Below are 24,828 nucleotides of genomic sequence, written 5' to 3'. Positions count from 1 at the left end.
GGGCCGCTGTGAGCTTGTAAATCAGCTATAAAATATATATATATATACCGTATATATATTATATTAAAAAACATACAATGTTTCCACCCGACATCGTCGATATGTCAGATTCTCTGACTACACTGCAGCACAAGTCCAAGCCGCGACATCATATCCGATCGTCAAACGCGATCTCGTCAAATCGACGTCAGATTGGTACGCGCCGAGCGCTGCGTGGAAGTGATCGCACAGCCACTTTTCTGTCATGCACTTGCTTGATAAACGAGGGCCTAGTGTGCTAGTGTGCGTTTACCCCTGTGATTAAGTGTCTTTGAGTGGGTGCGTGATTACGTATGTGTGTGTGTGTGTGTGTGTGTGTGTGTGTGTGTGTGTGTGTGGTGTGTGGTGTGTGGTGTGTGTGTGTGTGTGTGTGTGTGTGTGTGTGTGGGGGGGGGGGGTGTATCACGTTCCAGGTTCTTTAACAATAAGCGTCTGAGGAGAGGGAATGGATGATGCAAGTCACCTTCAGGCTCCACCACCGAACACAACAGAGCACTGAGGAAAGATGCTTTAGTGGGAGAGATGTGTGCGCACGCACGCACACACTTCCATGGATACACATACAAATTGGATGCACAATGCACATACATCCACACACATATTCATGGTTGCATGTATACTCACACACACATGGCGCATGCATGCGCACACACACACACACACACACACACACACACACACACACACACACACACACACACACACACACACACACACACACACACACACACACACACACACACACACACACACACACACACACACACACACACACACACACACACACACACACACACACACACGATAATTAATGGTGGTGAATCCCCCTCAGCTGTGGGAGAGTAAATTGCTTTTTCACCCTCCACAGATTTCAGCTGCTCGTTATGTTGATGGTGCCAGAGTGTGTGAGTGTGTGTGTGTGTGTGTGTGTGTGTGTGTGTGTGTGTGTGTGTGTGTGTGTGTGTGTGTGTGTGTGTGTGTGTGCGCGCGCAGGGGGAGACTTTTGGGGCTTGGGCACCTGCCCTTTTGCCTCAAAGTGCTCTTATGCTGCCCAACATCCTTGGCCATTTCATTTGTACTGTCCAATGACATATTGTGCACATCTTGCTCCATCAGCATAAGACATCCAATGTAGGCATTTCTGATGAGAAATGGCACGACAAAAGGTGTGTGTGTGTGTGTGTGTGTGTGTGTGTGTGCTCACGCTGCGTGTCTGTGCTTGTACAGTGGGTGTGTACTACTATTCAATTTTGTATTCCTGATTATCCTCCGTGTAGCAATAAACCCTTATGTCCCAGAGCTGTCCTGTATTCATGATTTGCGGAGTGTTATTTGGAGAGAAAGTGCACAGCAAAATCTTTATTCTGATGCTGTAAAATATGGACCACTTTATTTACAATCTCACACTAACACTCTGGATTTTACTATTATATAGCTCGTCAAGATTTTATTAAGCGACGCCATCTTTTCCAATTAATATCGTTGATGTTATGTGGACAGCAACAAAGTGCATTTATTTGAGTTCTGTACTTAAGTACATTTCTTTATTTTTGGATTGACTCGTGTACTTTGAGTATTTGTGTTTTTGGATAGGCCCTACTTATGACACAAGTATTTCAAAATCACATTACACTTCTGACTGCGCTACTGTACATTAATAGGAAGGGGAAAAATTACATAATTATAACCACTTAAGCCCTATTTCAGATATCTCAGTCTGAGGAATAGCTTTTGGCTCCAAAACGTCACCTCTTGGTGGTAAAAAAAACCAAACTAGTTTGGAGCATGGATCCATGCTCCAAACTGGAGCAACACTATGTGTACGTGCTTACCCTGAAGAACTCTTTGGTGGAGCCTGAGTCCAGCGTCCCGTAGGCGATCTCGGTCTGCTTGGCCAGGTCCTCGGCGCTCTCGATGGGAGACACCATCCTCTCCACAGTCAGGAAGGCAGCCAGGTTGGCCGTGTAGGACGAGATGATGATGAGGGTGAAGAACCACCACACACCTCCCACGATACGCCCTGACAGTGACCTGCATGAAAGAGAGATATACATTAGACTGCTGTTACATTCAAACCTTTTGTTTTGTTTTGTAAATTAACTCCCTACTACAGCGTCACACAGAAGCATCAAAAGTAGTAGATCCACAAGCTCGAAGAGTGGAGCGAAGCGACGCGTTTTGAGCTTGTAGATCCGCTACCTTTGCTGTTTTTTTATTTGAATCCTGAAGAGTTTGGACATCGCGGTTTCCACCCGACAGAGACGATCAATATCCCAACCATAAACTGTTTAAGAACTGCCTGGAATGGAAAACAGCTACGCACTCTCACGTTATGAGCTGCATTTGTCACTGGTGTCACTTCTCACATTCCATGCACTGTAATTGTTCTGTCCTGTTTATTTGTCTCTGTATTTTATAAGTACTTTAGTAAGTAAGTAAGTAGCCTAAGTAAGTACATAAACAAATAAATCCACTCGCAATAGTGTGCAAAAAGCTTCTTCCTGTGCACGTACAATCAGGTACATGAATGAACTGTCAAGAACAAGAACAAACCAGGGCAAAGTAAATTAAGCACTATAGGTATACCATGTGTTGTTATAAGTCTGTCTCTACCTCTTGGATTTAGGCTCTCTGCACCTTCGTGTCTCTGCACCTTTACCTCTCGTGTCTGTGTCTTCGGTGTATACAGTAATTCACCTGCAGCAGCTTATAGGCTGATCTGGCATCACGGACAATACAAGCCGTTGACATGCGGTTAACAATGCAAATTTGCACTGGACTCTGGCTGGACTTCAGCAGCCCCTAATCCCTCTTCAAGAATGCACTAACAACCCCCTGGAATGAGGAAGATCCTAGAAAAGCTGCCCCACAAAATTGCCTGCGTCACCAACTCAACCACTTTAATAACAGCATTATTGAAGCTGCTGCAGCTCTCTTTTTATTTTCTCCTTATATGCTTACCCCTGCACGCACGCATGCGTTGTGTGAGTAGAGTAGGTGAAGTTGAATGATATAACACTAAACATTTGTTTATACCTCTATTAGGATGACAATAGAGACGCATGATGGGTGAGAGAGAGAGAGAGAGAGGGAGGTGCATTGTGGGTATTGTCAGTGGGTCTCAACACATTTCAAAGCAACATGGAGTCTCATTAGCAAGAAAACTGATGTTTTCAAATAAATAAAATATTCTATGTTCATACAATGACAGGGAGGACTAGAGTATTAATTAATTCAGGGCCTTACCATTGTTGGCAGAGTTAAATAGGCCCCGGTGGAGCGATAAAGAATAACAAAAACAATAATGGTTTCGTTGGCTCTCATATTTCAGCTATTATAATTATGGGACCGGGGAAAACAGACCAGAATAGGACTCGAAAAGTCACCCCCGCCAGCACCCGTCCTTCAAAGAAACCAACGTTTCAATGACATTTAAAATAATATGCCTGTTGAATACAGGCAAATTTATTGAAGTACTGTAACAATGTTGTATACTTACTGGAGTATTTATATACAGTATATATATACATACATATATATACACACACACACACACACACACACACACACACACACACACACACACACACACACACACACACACACACACACACACACACACACACACACACACACACACACAGCTTGTATGTACATTTCGAAAATATTTGATGTATGCTGAAGTGGGTTTATGGTAATATGTATTTCCACGAATGTATCTAGGCTAATACAATCAAGAAATGCCTCTATTGAAGCCCATTATTTTCACAAAGTAGGACTAAACATAAAGCACATGAGTATGTATTTAACGAATAGTGATACATTGTGATGTATCCATTGGCATTGTAGCGCGTGTGTAAGGTTTAACGATGTTCTTTCCTCATTACCATTGTTTGTAACGCCTCTAAACAACAGCTCTAATTATTGACGAGTGAATGTGTGCAGTAGATCATCACGGTTATTGGCATTAAAAGGTGGAAGAAGAGCAGCTATAAAGATGATAATGTGGACAGTGGCTGTACATGTTTAGTATACACATACATACAGTATTGTACATGTTTAGTATACACATACATACAGTATTGTACATGTTTAGTATACACATACATACAGTATTGTACATGTTTAGTATACACATACATACAGCATTGTACATGTTTAGTATCTATTATTACAATTGTGAAGTTGGTAGCCAATGAAAAGCGCCAAAAGATGTGAACATGTCCGCCACATCTTTTGGCACTTTTCATTGGCTACCAACTTCACAATTGTAATAATAGACTAGCCAATGAAAAGCGCCAAAAGATGTGAACATGTCGTCAGAGCTCTCAGCCCCTCCCCTTGCGAGCCTGCAATTTCATTCCTCTCTCTCCAAGACCCGCAGGAGAACACAAACAAGGAAGGGCAGGAATTCGATTTTGCTTATTCATTCTAAATCTCTGTATATAAACTATATCTCTCTCAGCGAGCGTGTTACTTACATCAACATTGTTGACTGTTCGCTACTTGACACATTGCATGCACACACACACACACACACACACACACACACACACACACACACACAGTCCCGGCTCCCGAAGAAGCACCACACACGATTAGAACTTATAGATTCGCGATTACATACAGTTTCATTCATGCAAACACGGCATCTCTGCCGCGGAGTGCGTGGCGAAGTAACTCTGGGATTAGAGTGGCCGCGAAGCGGGCGCGAAATTCTAGTACACATACATACAGTATTGTACATGTTTAGTATACACACATATACAGTACTGCTCATTATTTTATACTTTGACCATTTAAAACAAATATTTTTCTTCTTGAAAACATATATTTGAGAACTAAAACTTTAAATGTTTTGTAATAATAATAATAATAATAATAAAGTTGACAATTCAACATGGCTGGTGGGGGATGAGTGTCAACAGGGGGCGCCATAATGCAACATTAGACCCATTCATTGCACCCATTATATATATATATATATATATATATATATATATATATATATGTGTGTGTGTGTGTGTGTGTGTGTGTGTGTGTGTGTGTGTGTGTGTGTGTGTGTGTGTGTGTGTGTGTGTGTGTGTGTGTGTGTGTGTGCGCGTGTACGTGTGCGTGCGTGCGGTACAGTGTCAACAGGGCGGTGCCATATAATGCACCCATCCAAACATTACATAAAGTATACCTTTGCATGTTTACACGCATCCTCAACCATTTAAGACCACAATATAGTGAGGCGGAGACAGAGGGAGACATGCTGACCACAACACAACACAGGAGATGATTAAAAACATATACAATAGAATGTCCTTGACGTGTGTGTGTGTGTGTGTGTGTGTGTGTGTGTGTGTGTTATGATGCGTTTCATGCAGTGTCATAGCCTTGGGGGAAAGAGGTGTATAAAACTGTGGTGGTTGATGTAGCGTGCCTGTGATGGAAACATGAGTGTGTATGTGTGTGTGTGTGTGAGTGCGTGCGTGCATGCGTGCGTTTGTATGCTTGTATTACTACCACATTTATATAAAGTATAGCATAATTAGCAAAATAGATACTTTTCCTGCTCCTCACAAGAGGAATGGTTGTTTTATGGTTACATGTTTTTAGACTCATGAAGTCATGGGCTTAGACATGGACTCAGACTTAGGAGCAGGAGTTTTCTAAATGTGATACTTAGCCTATCTTGATCTACAAGCTCACGACGCGTTGCAATTTAATGTGTTGTGAGCTTGAAGCATTTTCAGTTTATTTTTTCTCCATTTGTTTCTCTTTTTTAGCCATTTTCAATGGTGTCCTAAAATATTGATGTCCTCACAAGTATGGAATTGTGTGCATGCATGCGTGTGTGGCTGCATGCGTGCGTGTGTGTGTGTATGCGTCAGGTATGTTGATATGCAACAGGCAAGTCAGCGGCTAGCAGGCCATGGATCATCTATGATAGGCAGCAGATTGCTTCCACTATCCTACGTGGAGGAGATTGATGCACGCTGTCTCACACTCTCACACACACACACACACACACACACACGCACGTAAAATTATCCCTGCTGCCTTGGATAAAGAGGTATGTGTTGCAAGTGTGTGTCTATGTGTGTGTGTGTGTGTGTGTGTGTGTGTGTGTGTGTGTGTGTGAGTGTGTGAGTGTGTTTGTGCGCGCGTGCGTGTGTGCGTCAAGGTTTCTGTATACCGGCCACTGGCTGACTAGAATCTTAATTTATTTCTTACTATATATTGGTTATTTATCATAACAATTCTTATTGGGCTTTTAAATAAAGTAACACAACATGTAGATTTACAACCATTCAAATATATATATTTCTTTATAAGAACATAAATTGACTGATGAATCAAAGTGGTTTCACAAGAGCCTGCTGTCTACTATAGTAACCCCCCCACACACACACACACACACACACACACACACACACACACACACACACACACACACACACACACACACACACACACACACACACACACACACACACACACACACACACACACACACACACACACACACACACACACACACACACACACACACACACACACAGCAGGCCTGAGTTGCACAGTGGCGACAAAGCCGACATCTCTTGCCACATTTTATTGGAAATGAATGGTTGGATTTAGAAAAGCTTTGACATAAATATAACATAGAGAGCAGCGCAAAGAACGATCAATGTATTGATTTCATCACAAAAGTGGCTCAATGAAAGATAAAGCCAAGCTGTCATCGTCAGATAAACTCATATCGCTGCAGCTAGAAGTTGTACAACATATCACACAATTACATCAATTAATCAATCCCTTGCAATGAGTTACTTTCTTGCTTATCATTGCTGTTGGGTAGAAACCTCTTACGTGTATCTCCATAGAAGACTTGTGTGTTTTTTCGTAAATGAATGATGTTGATTGTACTACCGCACACAAAAAAAAGAAAGTTATAGCAGATCTGCAAAGTCGAAATGCGTTTCGAGCTATTTTTGAATAATGAAAAGTAACTCTCATATTAGGTTTCCACCCGACAGAGTATCTATATCTAATAGTGACATGGAGAGAGCTGAGGGGAAATGTGATGGAAGGACTTGATGAAATATTGCAGGCAAGGGACTTATTTTGGTATCATCAAACTGTGAACAACGTAAAAAAAAAAAAAGAAGGAAAGAAAATAATGCACGTCATTGCCTAATCACACTTATTTGAGATAATGTCAATTATTTAGCATAATTGTCATGATTTAGCTTTAGGAAACTATGAATAAATGGGGGGGGGGGGGTAGGGGGCACAAAATCTTTGTGTGCCTAATGCCTATAGTATAGAGCCAAAGGTGAAGTATTGAGGATTAAAGTGGTTCCTTAACATGATAGTAGTTATCACCAGTAAGACGCCTGAGGGCCAGAAGCGACCTCGCCCAGAAGGGCGAGAAGCGTGCACTGGCCAGCGCTCACTGGCCATATAGAGCGTGTACAGAGTGTACAGAGTGCAATGAGGTCAGATAATAACATAATTATGGAATGTCAGAACAGGTCAGCTCCAAGACCATGTATGGAGATCTAAGGGTGGCAACGGGAGCAGTGTCTTGAATGTACAGGGTTTGATGAGGGCCCAGGTAGGGCCGGGCCTTCATTTTCGGGCCTGTTGAGAACTGTAGTTTTCGCCGGCTGCCGGGAAGGGCTGCACACATAACTTTGGGGCAGGCCCGTCTAGACCTGCCCCAAAGTTATTTAAAGTTTTAAACTTTAAATGGACAGGTATCAGTCGAAAGGGAGACATCGAAGAGGAAGGATGGATAGGGAAGGATCACATTGCCGTATATGGGCTTAATATCCCTGATGATATCATAGTGATGTCACGAGACCTGGGCACAATATGGGGGCTTTCCCCATGTATGGGGCTTTTAATATCATCCCTGATGATGTCATAGTGATGTTACGAGACCTGGGCACAATATGGGGGCTTTTCCCATGTATGGGGCGTTTAATATCATCCCTGATGATGTCAAAGTATGACGGGTGGATATACAGTACCGTCGGGTGGAAATGCCGTCACATGCACGCACACGCACATGCACAAACACACACACACACACACACACACACACACACACACACACACACACACACACACACACACACACACACACACACGGAGTGATACAGAGTACAGACTAGAGTTTGTGACTCTCCATTAGTGGTTACACACAAGGCAATCAATATTTTGTGTTGGGTTCTTATCATCCATGAATATGCACTCCCACGGTGTGTGTGTGTGTGTGTGTGTGTGTGTGTGTATGTGTATGTGTATGTGTGTGTGTGTGTGTGTGTGTGTGTGTGTGTGTGTGTGCGTGTGCGTGCGTGCGTTTGAGGATTGTATTGTTTTGTCTCCGTGCCTGCCTGCCCTGCATGCACGTGTGCGTGCACGTGTGTGTGCGCTTGGGAACATCTTTTCACCACCATTGATTCCAGTTATGACAGCTTATACGATTCCGCCGACAGCTCTATGACATCTACACAATGGATGGTATATACCTGTGGCAATAATACTGGCAAGTGGCCAGCTGTGTGTGTGTGTGTGTGTGTGTGTGTGTGTGCGTGCGTGCGTGCGTGCGTGAATGCGTGCGTGCACGTGCGTGTTTGTGTGTGTGTGTGTGTGTGTGTGTGTGTGTGTTCGTGTGTGTGTACTGTGTACAAAAAAAGCAATCAGACTAGTATGATTACTACAGGGAATCTACGGGAGTCAGATACACTGAACAATACGACAGCGTGTAAACACAGGACACCAGGACACCTAAGCCTCGTGTTCACCACATGGGGGTACAGTATACCTACAGTACGTGCAGCCTACGCGCTGCATTCGCACCGCATAGAGAGCATGCAGGTCGGCTACTCTCGCCGCGTGACATCATTGCAGTGTGACGGCATTTCCACCCGACGGTAGTACTGTATATCCACCCGTCATACTTTGACAGATATAAACCGGGCACCAGTGGTGGAAAGTAACTACGTACATTACTTACGTACTGTATACTTTCATGTACTGTAGGTACAGTTTTGAGGTATTTGCATGCATGTTACTTGAGTATTTCCAATATCCAATACTTTTATTTCTACTCCACTACATCTCAAGTCAATGTTGAATTCCGGACTTTTACTTGTAACAGTATAGAGTATTTCTATATTGCAGTATTGATACTTTTACTCAAGTCAAAAAATGTGTGTACTTTTTCCACCACTCCCGGGCACAGGGACTGGACATACTACAGAGGGTGTAGAGAAAGTGGATTTTTTTTAATGCTAAAACACTGACAAATGTATGAACTTGCTGATGTTTGTTAAACCAAATTAAAAAAATAAAAGAAGAAACAAGACCAACACAACTGTTACTGACAATAACGCAATACTTCAGTTACTGCCTTTTTATTTTGATCATATTGACATCACAACTGGACTTACTGAAATGCTATGGCCTGCACATGCATGCAGTGCTCACATTAATATGCCCAGGAGGAAACGGCTGCTACTTCTTTTATAAAGACCGCCAGCTGAGCTTACGTCAACGAGGAATCTCAGGAACGCAATGTGTTGACAGCTGGGCGTGACGTATATTAGCAGCAACATTGCTTTCATATGTAGTTTCAAGGCTATTGCGGCCACATTCATTCAATTTTCTCCAGAAACTAGCTGTATCAAATATGAATGGACATCATAAACGACGCACAGCCACCCCTCTGACAGAAAGGCTGGGATGGGCCCAGGCGGTTAGCTCAACCGTCAGGCTGCTAGCACACAGTTCTTATGAAGCGACCTAAAATCCCCCTATTGGGATTTCAACCTGTGTACTGGCGCCCTCTACTGAAAGTGACGTCAGACTTCAGTGCTCTATAGTTGTTAATACTTTTCCTTGTTGCAATATTCATAGAACACAGACTTAACCACTTTCAAATTGTTTCAAAAAGTTGCCAAAAAAAGCCGATCTACAAGTTCACGACATGATGTGTTGTTAGAATATGGAGATAGCGGTACAAGGTTTCTCCCCAACAGGGACAGTATATATCTCTATTGATTTCTGTCTGTGAGATATCATTCGTTGCACAGAGGCAGAGAGAGCGAGAGAGAGAGAGAGAGAGAGAGAGAGAGGAGAGCGAGAGAGAGAGACACACACACAGAGAGAGGACAGAGAGACAGACACACAGAGATAGTGTCAGAGACAGAGACAGTCACAGAGAGAGACAGACACAGAGATAGTGTCAGAGACAGTCACAGAGAGAGACAGACACAGAAAGTATTAGAGACAGTGAGCCCGTCACAGAGAGAGACAGACGCAGAGATAGTGTCAAAGACAGACAGACACAGATCATCCAGTCCTTCCAAATGCAAATGGTGACCTTGACGGTAATCATTAATTAGAGAAAAGGGCTCCATGTTCCTGATCACTTTAGTCATGCTACAGTATATCACATGACTCGTGCTGCTGCCATTAACCATTCAACACACACGCGCAAACACACTCGCCCCATGTGCACACAGAGGTGAAGGAGGTGTAATTTCAGAGGTTTTATTGACAGAGACAGGGCCGACCCCTCCGGGACATACAGTGGTGGTGATCAGGTAACCACTGTGTCACGCATTCACTCCCTGGATCTTATTCTCTCTCTCTCTCTCTCTCTCTCTCTCTCTCTCAGAACCCCATCTAGTGTGATCCTGGTCAACAGATATCAGAGTTCATTTGGTTCATATTCCTCATCTTCATACCCTCCTCCTCTGGCGTGGCCTCGTCTCGTCTCGTCTCGGCACTGACCCGGAAAAGCGGTGACATTTTAGAGAGCCATTAACGAGCGCCGCCGAAAGATGACAGGTGGGAGGAACAAATGTCAAGCCAAGGTCACTGAGACTGACAACAATGTGACTGTGCGAGGTGCGAGCGAGCGCGCATGTGTGTGTGTGTGTGTGTGGAGGGCCCACATGTGCACGTGCACTTTGTCATAAGGATGCAAATGTATGCACGGTTACAGGCATGCAATAGAAATGCAAATGTGCTTTAATAATGATCGTTTGACTACAAAATGGCAGAGACGTGACAGACGTCACATACTGTATAAATACATTGAGTAGAATGTAGAATACTGAGAGAGAGAGAGAGAGAGAGAGAGAGAGAGAGAGAGAGAGAGAGAGAGAGAGAGAGAGAGAGAGAGAGAGAGAAATAAAGTGAGGGGAGGGAGGGTGGGAGAAAGGAGCGACAGACAGACAGACAGACAGACAGACAGACAGACAGACAATGGAAAAAGACAAATGAGAGGAGATGGTGATGCTTGAAAAGGTGAGTGTGTGTGTGTGTGTGTGTGTGTGTGTGTGTGTGTGTGTGTGTGTGTGTGTGTGTGTGTGTGTGTGTGTGTGCGTACGCACGCTCGTGTGCATGCGTGTTAGTTACTCCCAGACTGCGGAGACGACTGCAGCAGGGGAGGGACATACACTGAATACCAATGGACCTATAGCTGCTCAGTACATAATCCTAGGCACGCACGGCATGCACGCACGGCATGCACGCGCACACACACACACACACACACACACACACACACACACACACACACACACACACACACACACACACACACACACACACACACACACACACAGGGTGCATAGACAGACATGACTGATAGACAGACATACTGTAGAAGCCAGACAGAGCAGATGGATCTGCATACATCATACAGTACATATAGACAGGCAGCCACTGGCCACTTCGTGCAACGAATAGCAACAATACAGTATCTAAGCTCCAGCGGTGGATTTATTTTAATTATTTTATTTTTTGTCCAGAACTTGAATAAAAGTACAAAAGTAACACATTCTGCATGAGTACTTTTACTTTTGGTACTTTCAATACAAGTACCAAAATATGCAGAATGCCCCATTTCAAGTTTTCAAATGTATACAAACCTTTTGAAAATAGCAGATCTACAAGCTCACAATGTGTCACGATATGACGCATTGTGAGTTTGTAGATCGATCTGGACAGTATACTGTATGTAATGTTGCCTGCCCCTGCTCTAATGTATAGTCATTTTGGATTATGTCCTTCACTCTTCAATAATTCTGCCACATCCATGCAGCTGCACCTCCAGCTGCACCTCAGTACACCCTCCCTCTTACTATTGCTGTTACTCTTCTGTCACCGAAAAGTCCTATCCACTTTCCTCCAAACGTTCCACCCTGCGTGCACTCTCCTCTTCACCTCTCTTCCACACTCCTCATTACTTTGCATAGTTGACCCCCAGGTATTTAAACTCCTTCACCTTTGCCACTTCTACTACTTGCCTCCTCACTGCTCCACTGTTCTCATTCAGGCACACATATTCTGTCTTATTCCTGCTGATTTCCTCCATCTTCTCTCTAGTGCATGCCTCCGCCTTTCCAGGCTCTCTTCAACCTGTTCCCTCGTCCCTCCCTCATACTCCACGGTACCTCCTGTCTGACTTCATCAGGCTCAGAGTGCGCCCACTAAGGAAAGTAGGCTTTCTTCTTTAAATGTTTTATCCCACAATTTTGTGGGATAAAACATTTAACATTTACTCTCGACTTCGGCGGAAGTCGAGAGTAACATAGCTCTAAATGCAACGCATTAGAGCTATGGACCAGAGCTACTGTTATGGTAGGTTACAAACATCTCCGCGATTTTTCATGTATTAAGCAAAAGAACGTTAATTTCACTTAAATCAAAGTACATGTTGAGTGATATGAATGTTGTGGAAATGTTTTGGGCCGATCAAATCATTAGAAAGAAGAAAATAAAGGCTTTGTTTTTCTTCTTATAAATTATTTGATCGGCCCAAAACATTGTGTTCATTGTCATGATTTGTCACGATCCGAGTTGGCTTTGTCCGCGGCGTAACCGTCTTTAAATAAATACTTAAAGAAAATCCTATGGGAGAAATGCATTGCATTTAATTTCCTGGGCCACTCGTCGTTCTGAAAGGGGGAGGGACTGTGACGCTCTATAGTGGGTCCTTCGGCTGCCGTGTTAAGTGGTCGGATGGGTGGGTCAGAAATGCAGGGCGACCGTTTGGGATGCAGGGCGACTCGCCGGAACCGGCCCGGCCCCCTGGAGGTCTGGATGTTCCGGGGACCCCCACACGGTAAATTATGTCATCTCTCGACCACTGTGGACGCGGGGCGGCTCGCCGGAAACGGGACGGCACCCTGGGCGTGTTCCTGTGGGTCTGGAAGTTCCAGGGACCCCCTGGGGACCCCCACATGGAGTTGCACCACTCACTTCACACGGGTGTGATTTTTATGAATATATTTGTGTGTTTATTTTATTTCAAAGTGAAATATCCCTTTAATCAATGTTCTCCAAATCGTCCAATGTCTTATCCAGAGCAATGATGTTAATATAACTGCAGTTCACATCGCTCAAACTACAAGGGTAAGCTAAAAACAGCGTGTGCATTATTGCATTACGACGGAACAGATTGAGAGGCACCGACAATCTCTCACATATGCCCACCATCCTAATGGTTCAATCTATCCAGGCTTGTTAAGCAGAACACCAGCCAGTCACTCACTCCTTCACGCTTCAGGCTCAGCTCTATTGCAGCTTGTCTCCTCCTCCTCCACCTTCCCAGCCTCCTCCTAGCTTTTAGGTCTTTAGTCTGCATATTAATACTCCTGTTAATAGTCCTGTGGATTTCTTATAATGTAGCACATTACCAATACCAAATTATGAAGGTGCTGGTGCACTGTTCATTGGACGAAGAAGATAAAATATCGGTATCAGACCCAATATTCCTGGGTGGTAATAGCAAATCAGCCCCTCTTTTACACCATTTACACACAATACAACAACGTCTGATTCTGAAACACGGCACTGCACCTCAGGTCAATGTCAAGGCTTGCAGGGTTTTAATCCACGCCTCACGCCAGTGCACCTGCCTCAAAATTCGCTCCATTATTTGAGTCAGTCAGTCAGGCTGGTCATTTAGCCAGTCAGGGGAACTATGAAGATAATGTAACTCTCTTCCTTTATTCCCGCTATAAATGTCAACCTGAATGCTCTGCTCATGCTGATCTCCAGAGAGGAGGAGTGGAGTGAGAGTGAAAAGGAGGAGAAAGGTAGTGGTGTTCTCAGATTTTTTTATATCTGATTTTATATTTATATATTTTCTTTTTCACTAAAAGTAGTAAAAGTAGCAATACCACAACATGTAGAAATACTGTTCTTACAAAGCTAAAAAAAAATTAGTCAAGATTCTGTAAATATGCTGGCATACTGTATGCTTGAACAGATGAAGTATAATAGGGTTTAATTGGTTAATGTTAGTTCTTTCTGTTGCCACAAAGGAAAAAGGATCCATCTGATGCATTTGCATATTTCCTGAATGAATGAGCTCTCTGTCAATGGAGAAGTGAACGGCTGCAAGCAACACCGTTGTGTTGCGGTGATACACAACAATGAGTAACCCATGCTTTGCAGTCTGTGGTGACTGCGTAATGCATAGATACAGTATAAAAACCTATAGATGCCTCATTGGCCGATGCAGTTCATTGGAGCGACGGTGTATCGCACGGGTTCCCAAAGTGGGGTCCGGGGACCCCTAGGGGTACTTGAGGGAGTTCCAGGGGGTACCTAGCTCAATTAGAGATATAAGGAACTAAATGTACCTAAATGGACCCTTATGGGTCTGTACAAATGGAACTAAATAGACCCGTTAGGGTCCATTTAGTTCCATTTGTACACTCTCTGAGTTAAAATAACAGTGGTTTTACAATATAAATTGGGATACCAGAGATAGAAATGCCATTACATCGGGGGTCCGTAGCATAATGTGTGTGAATTTGGGGGTCCATGAAATGAATATGTTTCGGAATCACTGCTAGAGCCGTAAAAATCCTCCCTTATCGGGTCACTGGCATATGTTTTCAAATGGGGGGTCCGTGGACTAATACATGCTGATTTGGGGGTCCTTGACACGAACAAGTTTGGTAACCACTGGTGTATCGCACTGTAAGGCGGAAGTCAAGCGGAAGTGCGGAAAGCACGCTGCGTCGCTGCCACCCAGGTGACTACTGGCAGCGCGTCTTTTCCGAGACTTATCAATTCAATCCAAAGGAGCATTATTGGCATGAGTAAACAAATGTTTACATTGCCTCTGATTGGCCTATACTGAACGTCCCCTTCTGTGACGCAAGCTTACATACGCCCCAGAGCTAATCTAACATATTCAATAGGTCACCACTTTCCGTGTATCACACACAGTGACACGGTTGGTCTTGTATAACATTCTGTTGTTGCACGTGTGCGGAATGACAGAGATTGAGAGAAGACGCATAGTTTATCGTTCAGTAAGGCTGTGGAAGTATTATTATTTTGGATTTATTGGTGAAAGATCAACATCAATGCAAATTAGTTATGGTGAAGCAAGCCCAGCACAGCTCCACAACACACCAGTAGTCACAGCATGGGAGCGTAATGTAACAATGATAAAAATGCACGCGCACACACACACACACACACACACACACACACACGTGAAGTGAAACTGACATTTGAAACAGGTCACTGCCAAACAAAACATCATTATTATGTTTAATATAGACCTCTGAATTATGGTTCTAAATCATTTGGCCTGACTATGTAATCATAGTGTGTTGTTTGTGTGGCACTGGTGGCGGACAAAAACTAGGCCTCAAATATTTAATTTCAGAATGTACCCTGCGTGTCTGCCTGCATTGCATACTAGTGCATGCAAGTATGCCATTGCCAGCCTGTATGCATGTGGCCTCTTAGAGGTGGACAGTAACTGAGGAAATGTACTTAAGTACTGTACTTAAGTACAGGTTCAGATTTTTACTTTACTTGAGTATTTGATTTTTTAAATACTTTATATACTTACTCGAGTACATTTACAAGACAAATTATTTTACTTTTACTCGAGTCAATTTCTAGGCTGTAGAGTACCAAGTACTTTTAGGTTGGCTGTTTTTTAAGGGGCGCAATACCTGCCTTAGTTGCTTTTGAGCAACATTTGGCTCAAAAGGAGGCTTCACTAACACTGTGTATGGATCGTATGGAACCAAAACAAGATTCCAACACAGATAAGGTAACAGCAGCTGAAATAACTAGTGTTTATACCACACAGTGCAACACTCCCAGTCATACAGATCAGAAGACTGTGGCAATCAGTCATGTTTCCAGACTGTGATATTGCAAAGAAAAGAAAATGGCATGTGTTTGTAACAAGGCAGCATCCATAGTTACAGATGTGCTTGCACCTGCCTCTGTGCATAGTTGTTTTTGAGTTAAAAATCACACCTGTGTGAACTGAGTGGTGCAATTCACCCCCACCTCTCTCTCTCTCTCTCTCTCTCTCTCTCTCTCTCTCTCATTAGCAGGCAACAGTGCAGCACTATCCCTCTCTCTGTTTCTGGCAAACAGCACCCCTACTGGTACTCAATAACGTCACATAGGTGAACACAGATGAACACATAGACACGGACATTGCTGTTCCTTGGAGTGGTTGCACCACTCAAAAAAGAAAAAAGAAAACACCAGTGGTTGAAGAACTCCAAAACTACCCTACACTCCATTATTTTCAGTTGCAGTAGTTGGCTTTGTTAGGAGGAAGATGCTTTGATAAAGTAAACATTTCTTTATTGGCTTTATTGGCTCCTTATTGTTTGTAATAATACTCATAAGACTCATGTCTTCACAATCAAATGATCTTGGTTGGTTGTATTGGAATAGAAATGTTATTATGTTTGTTTTTGTGTACAATTCTTTCACACGCGCAACACAACCCCACATGTGTCCCACATTGTCCCACACAAACACACTCTTTGTCCCACATCTGGTGAGTTGGGATCTGGTCACCCTAGGAGACAGGCATTAGTGCCGAAATATTTCAAACCATAATTCAGCTGCACTGGCTGGTAGTGCCCCCCCAAAAATGAGATACCCCTACCGGGCTTAGTAATACTGATTAGCATAATTAGCTAATTATTCCCCAAAACAAGAAGTAACTATAACTTTGCTTCACTTAACTTAGAAAGGTGATCTACGAGTCTAAGTTTATGTTTGTGATGTTTAGAAATGCATCTGTTACCATGGTGCAATCATGCCACCCTTTTAATTTGCATAATTTGCATAAGTCGTGAAATAAATGAGGTCAAAATAAGGACATTTCTACATTTTAGGATTTAAGGATTATCTCTCTTCGAGTCTATACATGTCCTGAAAATCATAACTTGCCATGACTAAATTATTCAAACTCTGTCAAAGTCTGTTTTGATGTCCATAAAATAATGTCTTGTCATAATGAAGTTAAATGTAACCTTGAACCTTTAATTCTGCGACAAACCTTGAAGGAATCAAGCATGTCTGGTCTGACTACTTTCAAGTCTTCATGCGCACAACTGAAGTTGAGTATGTCCCGGACGTGGACACCATGTGGCTGGCCGTGGAGTTAAAGAGCCTGATTGCTGTTGGTACAAAAGTGTTCTTGAATCGTTTGTTCTTACACGTCAAAGAACGGAACGGATCCTTGTGACCACTTTTCTGGTCTGCCAAGATGTTGCGGAGAGGATGACTCGTCCATTATGGGTGCATCTCTCCAACAACAATATGCTTTCCTTTCCTTTTCCTACTTTCAAAGTGCGTCATATTAAACACAATCTCAGAAGCCATTCGGTTAAAGACACAGGAACTTGGTTTGGCTCCTCCCCTTTCTTAGACCACTTCCTCCCGGGTGCTTCTGTGTTTATTCATACTAACAACACTACATGTTTAAGGCAGTGGTGCCGAGATAGTAAACATGGCAATTATGTTTAGTTTTGCAGTGACCCCTTCAAATGTCAGCTCACTGGCATGGTTGCATAATAAAAAAGAGCTGTTCACTTATACTTACGCTGATGGTTGATGTAGTTCATTTTAGGGTCAAAACGGTCAAGATCAAAAGACATAATTAGCCATAAGAACAGATCAGGAGACCAGTGTGGGCAGGGTAGGCTATACACTACACCCCCTGGTGCCTTTTTAATTGATTTGCTGCTACAGCATTTCATTTAAATCTAATGTCTCTGTCAAGGTTATGTGATATCTGGCTGGAGGCTCGCATCACTACAGTATGTCCAAGCAATAATTAATCAGCTGTTCTTTTTTTGGTTTGACAAAATGTTCGGAATCTGACTGGATTTACATGAACAAAGAAAGTCCTTGCTCTTTCGGGGGCAATTTCTCACTATCCACTGTGGATTGACTGACATATGTTTTGCTATAGCCTGGAAACCAGTCAAATCTACTACAGGAAAAAAACACAGTGATTAGTCAGGCCATGCCAGGTTAATACCTCAACCATTTCTGGATCAGGACCCACTTGAACATCTCAAAAGCATTTCCGGCCCACCCATGTGACCACTTAACTCATTTTCTGCTAAGGACAAGTTTTATTAACACATTGCCGCCTGGTGGACAAAAGTGGTGGTGCTTGGGTGCCGGATGTTTTCAGGCTATTCCACTATGACTCGCGTCCGGTTTTGGCTTCCATCTTGAATGATAAAGTATTAGCATTAAATGAACGCTTATACTTTATTATTCCGTTAATGCTACCGAGCTAAAATAAGGCCAATCCTTGCTCTAGAAAACACCAATGTTCCCATCACGCTCACCGGATAATCAGAATAGACCTCCGAACATCGCCGTTCTGGTCAACACCACGGACTGCACATTAGTTTCCGAGACGAAAGCCTGCAAAGCGAATGGCTATTGAGAAAGAAACACCACTGCGGGCGGGGCCCTGGCAACCGTTTAAGCTGGTAGATTGGCTTTTATTTTTAACATGCACAAATAAGGGAGACACAAAGGTTAAAATTCAGGACACATCAGTTGCATAATTACCAATACCAATGACAACAAAAGAGTCGAATAATGGCCAAAGCATCCTTTTTCCTCTGTATCTGTCCTGTACTGCAGCACTGCCATGACAACTGAACATCCCCCGCGGGCTCAATAAAGGTCTATCTATCATATACTCTTATTTTATTGTATCTTCCTTGAGCACAGTTTTTCTTTGAACATGCATCTCATGGAGACCCGAGTGAATGCGGAGCAGAGGGAATTGAATGAAGGCCAAAGAAAAGTGATATGAAAAGCCTTTTGAGTGGCAGGTTCCTTCTGTGGGGTGGAAACCTTGTATGTCCCGACCTGTTGGACTGTTGAACCCATGGAGCTCGTAATATGTAATACAAACATTGAACTTTGGTTGTAATGTGTATAAAACCTATGACACACTTAAAGGGATATTTCACTTTCAAATAAAATACATATTAGAATGTCCTTCTAATGCGTGAGCTGGCAGTGATTTTCCCATTACTTTATTTTATTTTAAACTGAAATATCCCTTTAACGAGTTTCACTATAAAAAAAAGTTCAAAAATAGCTCATGTGACACAGCCATAACCATAGTATAAGGAGTTACCACCAGATACAGACAGATATCTGGACCTCTAGTTGACACAAAACCCATAAAAAGTCGATCCAGTTCTTTAAACTATAGTTCCAAAACGATTTACCTATCTAATTAATCAATATCTAAATAGTGTGGTAAATAAACCAGACTTTATTTACTTAGCACAGAATGTGATGATGTATGATGATAAGAGCGCCCCTCACTTCACATGAGTGTGGTCCTTTTTTTTACTACTTCCACATACTTTGTGCTAGAAATCTAGTTCAAACTTCAACATGTTCAGCTTTTTGCAGTTATTTATGATTGTATTTTTCTTTTTACAATTATTTCTTTTGTAAAATGTTTTTGCATCAGGAAGGGTTAGATCATTCCAGGTCCACACAGAGCTGCTATCTGTGGTTTCTATAACAACGCATTCAAACCTCGGCCGCTTTCTGGGGGTGCAGTGAATACAGTAAGTCTCCATCCATCATCACTGGATCTACTGTACATCATATACATACATTGCGGGTTTTCAGCGAGCCCACACAGTTTCTGCAGGAACTGCTTTCCAATTGTTTTTGTTCTACAATTCCCTGCTTTCATAAGAAATGAAAATGGAAAAACCACACAAGTGAGGGGCACCCACTGTATCAGCCAGATAGCATCTTACACTGACATTTACTGCCATAAAGAAACATTCAAGTCCATAGACCTGGCTGGGGGAAAAAAACAAACATCACAACTGCCTTAAAAAAATAAGGAAATTATGTCATTTTGAGCTTGCATATGCTGTGAGACGGAGAACAAAGCTGACTTGAACTCCATGGCTATCGTCTCAGATTATGGATTAGTGTAGCTTGGATACATCTTCTCAGTTGTGAAGATGTATTTATGTTGACCACATGACGTCACACAAAGACATCACGTGATGTCATTTGCCATTGACTTGGCCTGAACACACAAAGCCAGACCGTTGTAGGGGCTACGCCCCTCCAAAACTCAATGCGAAATTCCGGTCACAAATGGAGATACAAGGTTTCTGCCTGACAGCAGAGATGTAAAAAGCCCATTGAGTGTCAGATTCCCTCTCTCTTTTGGATATAATCTGGCATTTCTTAGTACAGAACCTAGCATCTATCAGTTGCCATGACGGCAGTAAGCCGGTTCTATTCAACAGCACTGACAGCGTCAGGTGATTTCAATGACGAATGCTTGCTTCATGTTAAGCATCACATTATCGCTATGACGACCCAAGGCCTGTACACACTCGTCTATGGCAAGGCCCTGCGAGTGACAGAGAGGTGTGTGTGTGTGTGTGTGTGTGTGTGTGTGTGGGTCTGGGCGTGCGTGTGCGTGGACGTGGACGTACACACCAACTATCACACACATTGTCTGCCTGTACAGTGTGCACCATCACAGCGGTGTGTGTGTGTGTGTGTGTGTGTGTGTGTGTGTGTGTGTGTGTGTGTGTGTGTGTGTGTGTGTGTGTGTGTGTGCGCAGCGTTTGTGCATGCACAGCATTAGTGTGTCTTCCATTTTTCTGAGTTTCAGGGCTGGAATTGGCCTGTCACTCAAAGTAAAGCAGGAGAGGAGGAGAGTGACACAGTAGAGAGAGAGAATGAGGAGGGCTATATCAGCAAGCAACGAGTGCAGCGGAACGGACATGAAATTTGGGTGAAAAATAAGTATGTTTTTGTAACTTTTTGCACAGGCTGTTAAATGCAGATGAGGAGCCGAACGAAGACCCTGCTGTCCTTCATAAACCGTTAACTCGTAGGAATACCTAAATACGTCCTAACAAGAGCACTGACTCAGTTAACCACTTACAGTACGTTTTAACAGCGGGCGACAGCCAGACGAATTTTCCAGAAGTGCATTATTTGTCTATGGGACCCAGTGACTCCCGGCGATAGCAGGCGAACAGGCGATGTATGGTCGAAAAGAGGGTGGAGCAACGTCATCCAAAAAGATAAACATAATTCATCTTTTTGGGCGATACTTTTTAATGACCCCCTTAACAGTGTAACCAAATGCACACGTTAGGGTCCATTTGCTTCCATTTGTATACGGTCAGAGTTACAGACTTGTAAGAGTCAATTTGTCAGTTTCTTATAGGCTTGTGTCGGTCAAGTTAGAACTCCCTCAAGGACCCCTGAAAGTCCCTGGACCCCACTTTGAGAACCACTGACTAGTCGAGCACCACTCTCTTAGATCACAACACGTCACAGAGCTTATAGATCGGTTCCCGCCTAGAACAGGGGTGCCAGGGTTCACGTGGTTAAATGCTATATTTGGCCGGGGTACCCCGAGGTTATGTGCTAGATCCTGTAGCATTTCCCTCTACACCAAACCTCTTTGCCATAAAATAGCCGATCTAAAAGCTATACTGTAGATCTACTATTATTTTTGCCTAAATATTCACCGCCAGAATAGGGACACGTGGTTCAAGTGAGTGCATTTAGTACACAGGCTTGGATTTAGGTTAGAGTTAGCTTCAAGTAAAGGCTAGACTTGAATAGTTTATTCAATGCCATTGCATCTTTTTACATAATGTATTATAGATAATTATATACAGAGATCTGTATAGGAGACTCTCTCTCTCTCTCTCTCAGCACAGGAGTATCCACCTCCACCATAATTATACAGTATCAGCTGTATACAGTAAATGAATGCCCTACTTGATCATACTACAGCTTCACAAAAGCATAACAAGTAGTAGATCCACAACACGTTTCGAGCTTGTAGGTCTGCTACTTTTGCAATTAAAAAATAAAATAAGTGACAGTTTTGGTTTCCACCCGACAGAGATGATATCTCAGCGGCTACCAGCCGAATGCCAACGGACATAAAAGCCTGGTTACCGAGGCTAAGCGACTACCAGACTGTCACATACGGTAGCTCTTCACTCTGTTCTGTTTCATAAATGTATACGGTACTCTCTCTGTCGTTGCACTCTTCACAATCACCTCCAATCCTGCATTCATTCTCTGCCCTTTTATGTGAAAAACTCTGTTTTTTTCCTAGCCGCTCCCTCCACCGCCAGTCTAGCGGATGTGATGGATATGAATATTTCACTGAACTGCATTCTCAGGTTATCAATAATAAAATGCCACATTCCCTATAAATATTCTACAAAACTCGAGCTGGACGGACCTCTGGCCCTTCAGTGCTCCATGAAAGATTCATGCATACCTACGGTAGCAAAATGCAAGCACGCCAATGTGGCAGCACCATATGGCAAGACCAAAGGGCTATGGTGTATGAGGGAAATTGTCAATTACTTACATTCCGACGCACTGCCATTCCGACCCTGTCCCTAACCCTTAACACACGCGGAAGCCACATAGTAGTCGGAATGCCAGTGTGTGTGTGTGTGTGTGTGTGTGTGTGTGTGTGTGTGTGTGTGTGTGTGTGTGCGTATGTGTGTGCGCATGCGTGCGCATGTGCGTGTGTGTGCACGCGATTATATGGCTGTACAGTATGTGTGTTTGTGTATTCCTGGTACATCTAACCTCTATTTCACCAGTAAAAATGCATTGAGACTTGAGTCTCATTTACACGTACGGACCTGCACTGCATGGCAACGATGCAGGATATTTCACAAATTCCATGGGCAGCACAGTACAATAATCTACAGACAGAATGTATCTAGCTCATTGCTAAAGAAGGGAGGAAATGTGAGAAAATTGCCACAATTTAAGAAACTTTTCAATGAAGCCATTGTTATCAGAAACTACACCTCCTGAATGCTATGTAGTCAGAAACTACACCTCCTGAATGTTATGTAGAGTCAGAAACTACACCTCCTGAATGTTATGTAGAGTCAGAAACTACACCTCCTGAATGTTATGTAGAGTCAGAAACTACACCTCCTGAATGCTATGTACCTACACCTCACCCCGAAAGCTGAGAAAAACATATAGTTTTGAATTCCCATTGCCAAACAGCAAGCTAGTATATCCTTTGACTGCAGAAGTGGGGGTGGAGGGGCATCAGCTTGACCCGCTGGCGCTGGGTCATTTTCAGAGCTGTCATACAGACTGTATGGAGGAAGCATTTGAAAATGGAGAATACTTTCGTGAGAGAACTCCTAGATAGTCACACAGAGTGCAGAGAGAACTAGAAGTTTATAAATGGCAAAATCGACCATCTCTCAGAGCAACACACCAGCAAGAAGCACCATTTAGCATGGAAAACAATCAAAGAGCTGTCGGGCAAGAATTCAAACTCCACCATCTGAATCAAGGGAGGGTCAGCCAAAAAGCGTACTATCGAACAAAGGTAACAAGAAGAGATACAAGGAGATAGAAGAGAGAAGTGCCCACACACAGTTTCACTCACCGTGGCGAGATGTCACAGCCCTGCTGCATGAAGGCACCCAGTGAGAACCAGAGAGAGTTGAAGATTCCAAACTCGTTGGGGGGTTGGTCAGTGGGACCCAGCTCAGTGGCGCCCTCCTCTGGCTCCTCAGCATGCCACTCGTATGGACTGAATCGACTCACCTGCGGGGTTAAAACACCAACAGAGATATTTCTGCGTTGGTTTTGTTCAGATTAACTCATACAGAGTTTAAGTGTTTCCTCCAACTGCGCCTTGGTCTGCCCCGGGGTCTCCTCCCCTGGGACATGCCTCGAGGACCTAGTATCCTAATAACCAGATGCCCGAACCACCTAAGCTGGCTCCTTTCCATGCGAAAAAGCAGCGACTCTACTCCGAGTCTCTCTCGTGTAACTGAACTTCTCACCCTATCTCTAAGGGAGATGCCAGCCACCAAATTTTGTCCGCTTGTCACGATCCGTGACGTGCTGGTTTTCATGTTTTCTAGCAATGGTTGGTGTTTTACTTTTCTGTTGTGTTCCTCAGATTTTTGAAGTATTGTGTACTTTACCTGTGTGCTTTTATTTTGTAGTATTGCTCCTAGTGTTTCCTGTCTGCCTTGTTACTTTTTGCCTGCCTTGTCTAACCTGCACTGTGATTAGCCTAGTGTTTCCAGTTTGTCCTGTTAGTGGGTTCATGTGTTTGGTCCGACGGAGCATTGGTCCGAACGACAACCTACCTCAAACCCTCACCCTCACCCTAACCTCCCCCGGGGCAGCACACCTAAACCTAACCCTCACCCTAACCTCCCCCGGGGCAGCACACCTAAACCTAACCCCAACCCTCACCCTAACCCTAACCTCCCCCGGGGCAGCACACCTAAACCTAACCCCAACCCTCTCCCTAACCCTAACCTCCCCCGGGGCAGCACACCTAAACCTAACCCCAACCCTCTCCCTAACCCTAACCTCCCCCGGGGCAGCACACCTAAACCTAACCCCAACCCTCTCCCTAACCCTAACCCTAAC

General features: G+C 43.5%; 1 protein-coding gene across 4 annotated transcripts in view; it reads right to left on the bottom strand.

Moving 5' to 3' along the window:
* The window catches only part of gria4a (glutamate receptor, ionotropic, AMPA 4a), a 152,625-nt gene that overhangs the window by 20,897 nt on the left and 106,900 nt on the right, over positions 1-24,828 (bottom strand). For all 4 annotated transcript variants that reach the window (XM_080772323.1, XM_080772324.1, XM_080772325.1 and 1 more), the window contains exons 13-14: positions 23,825-23,985; positions 1,872-2,070 (exon numbers count right to left, since the gene is read on the bottom strand). In XM_080772323.1, the coding sequence (XP_080628449.1) occupies positions 1,872-2,070; positions 23,825-23,985 (360 nt within the window). The remainder of the gene's footprint in view (positions 1-1,871; positions 2,071-23,824; positions 23,986-24,828) is intronic.

The sequence above is a fragment of the Protomyctophum bolini genome (assembly GCF_963924005.1).
Source record: "Protomyctophum bolini genome assembly, chromosome: 9".
NCBI classification, from domain to species: domain Eukaryota; kingdom Metazoa; phylum Chordata; class Actinopteri; order Myctophiformes; family Myctophidae; genus Protomyctophum; species Protomyctophum bolini.
The sequence above is the reverse complement of the archived record's forward strand: the minus strand, read 5'-3'. Positions and strand labels throughout refer to the sequence as shown.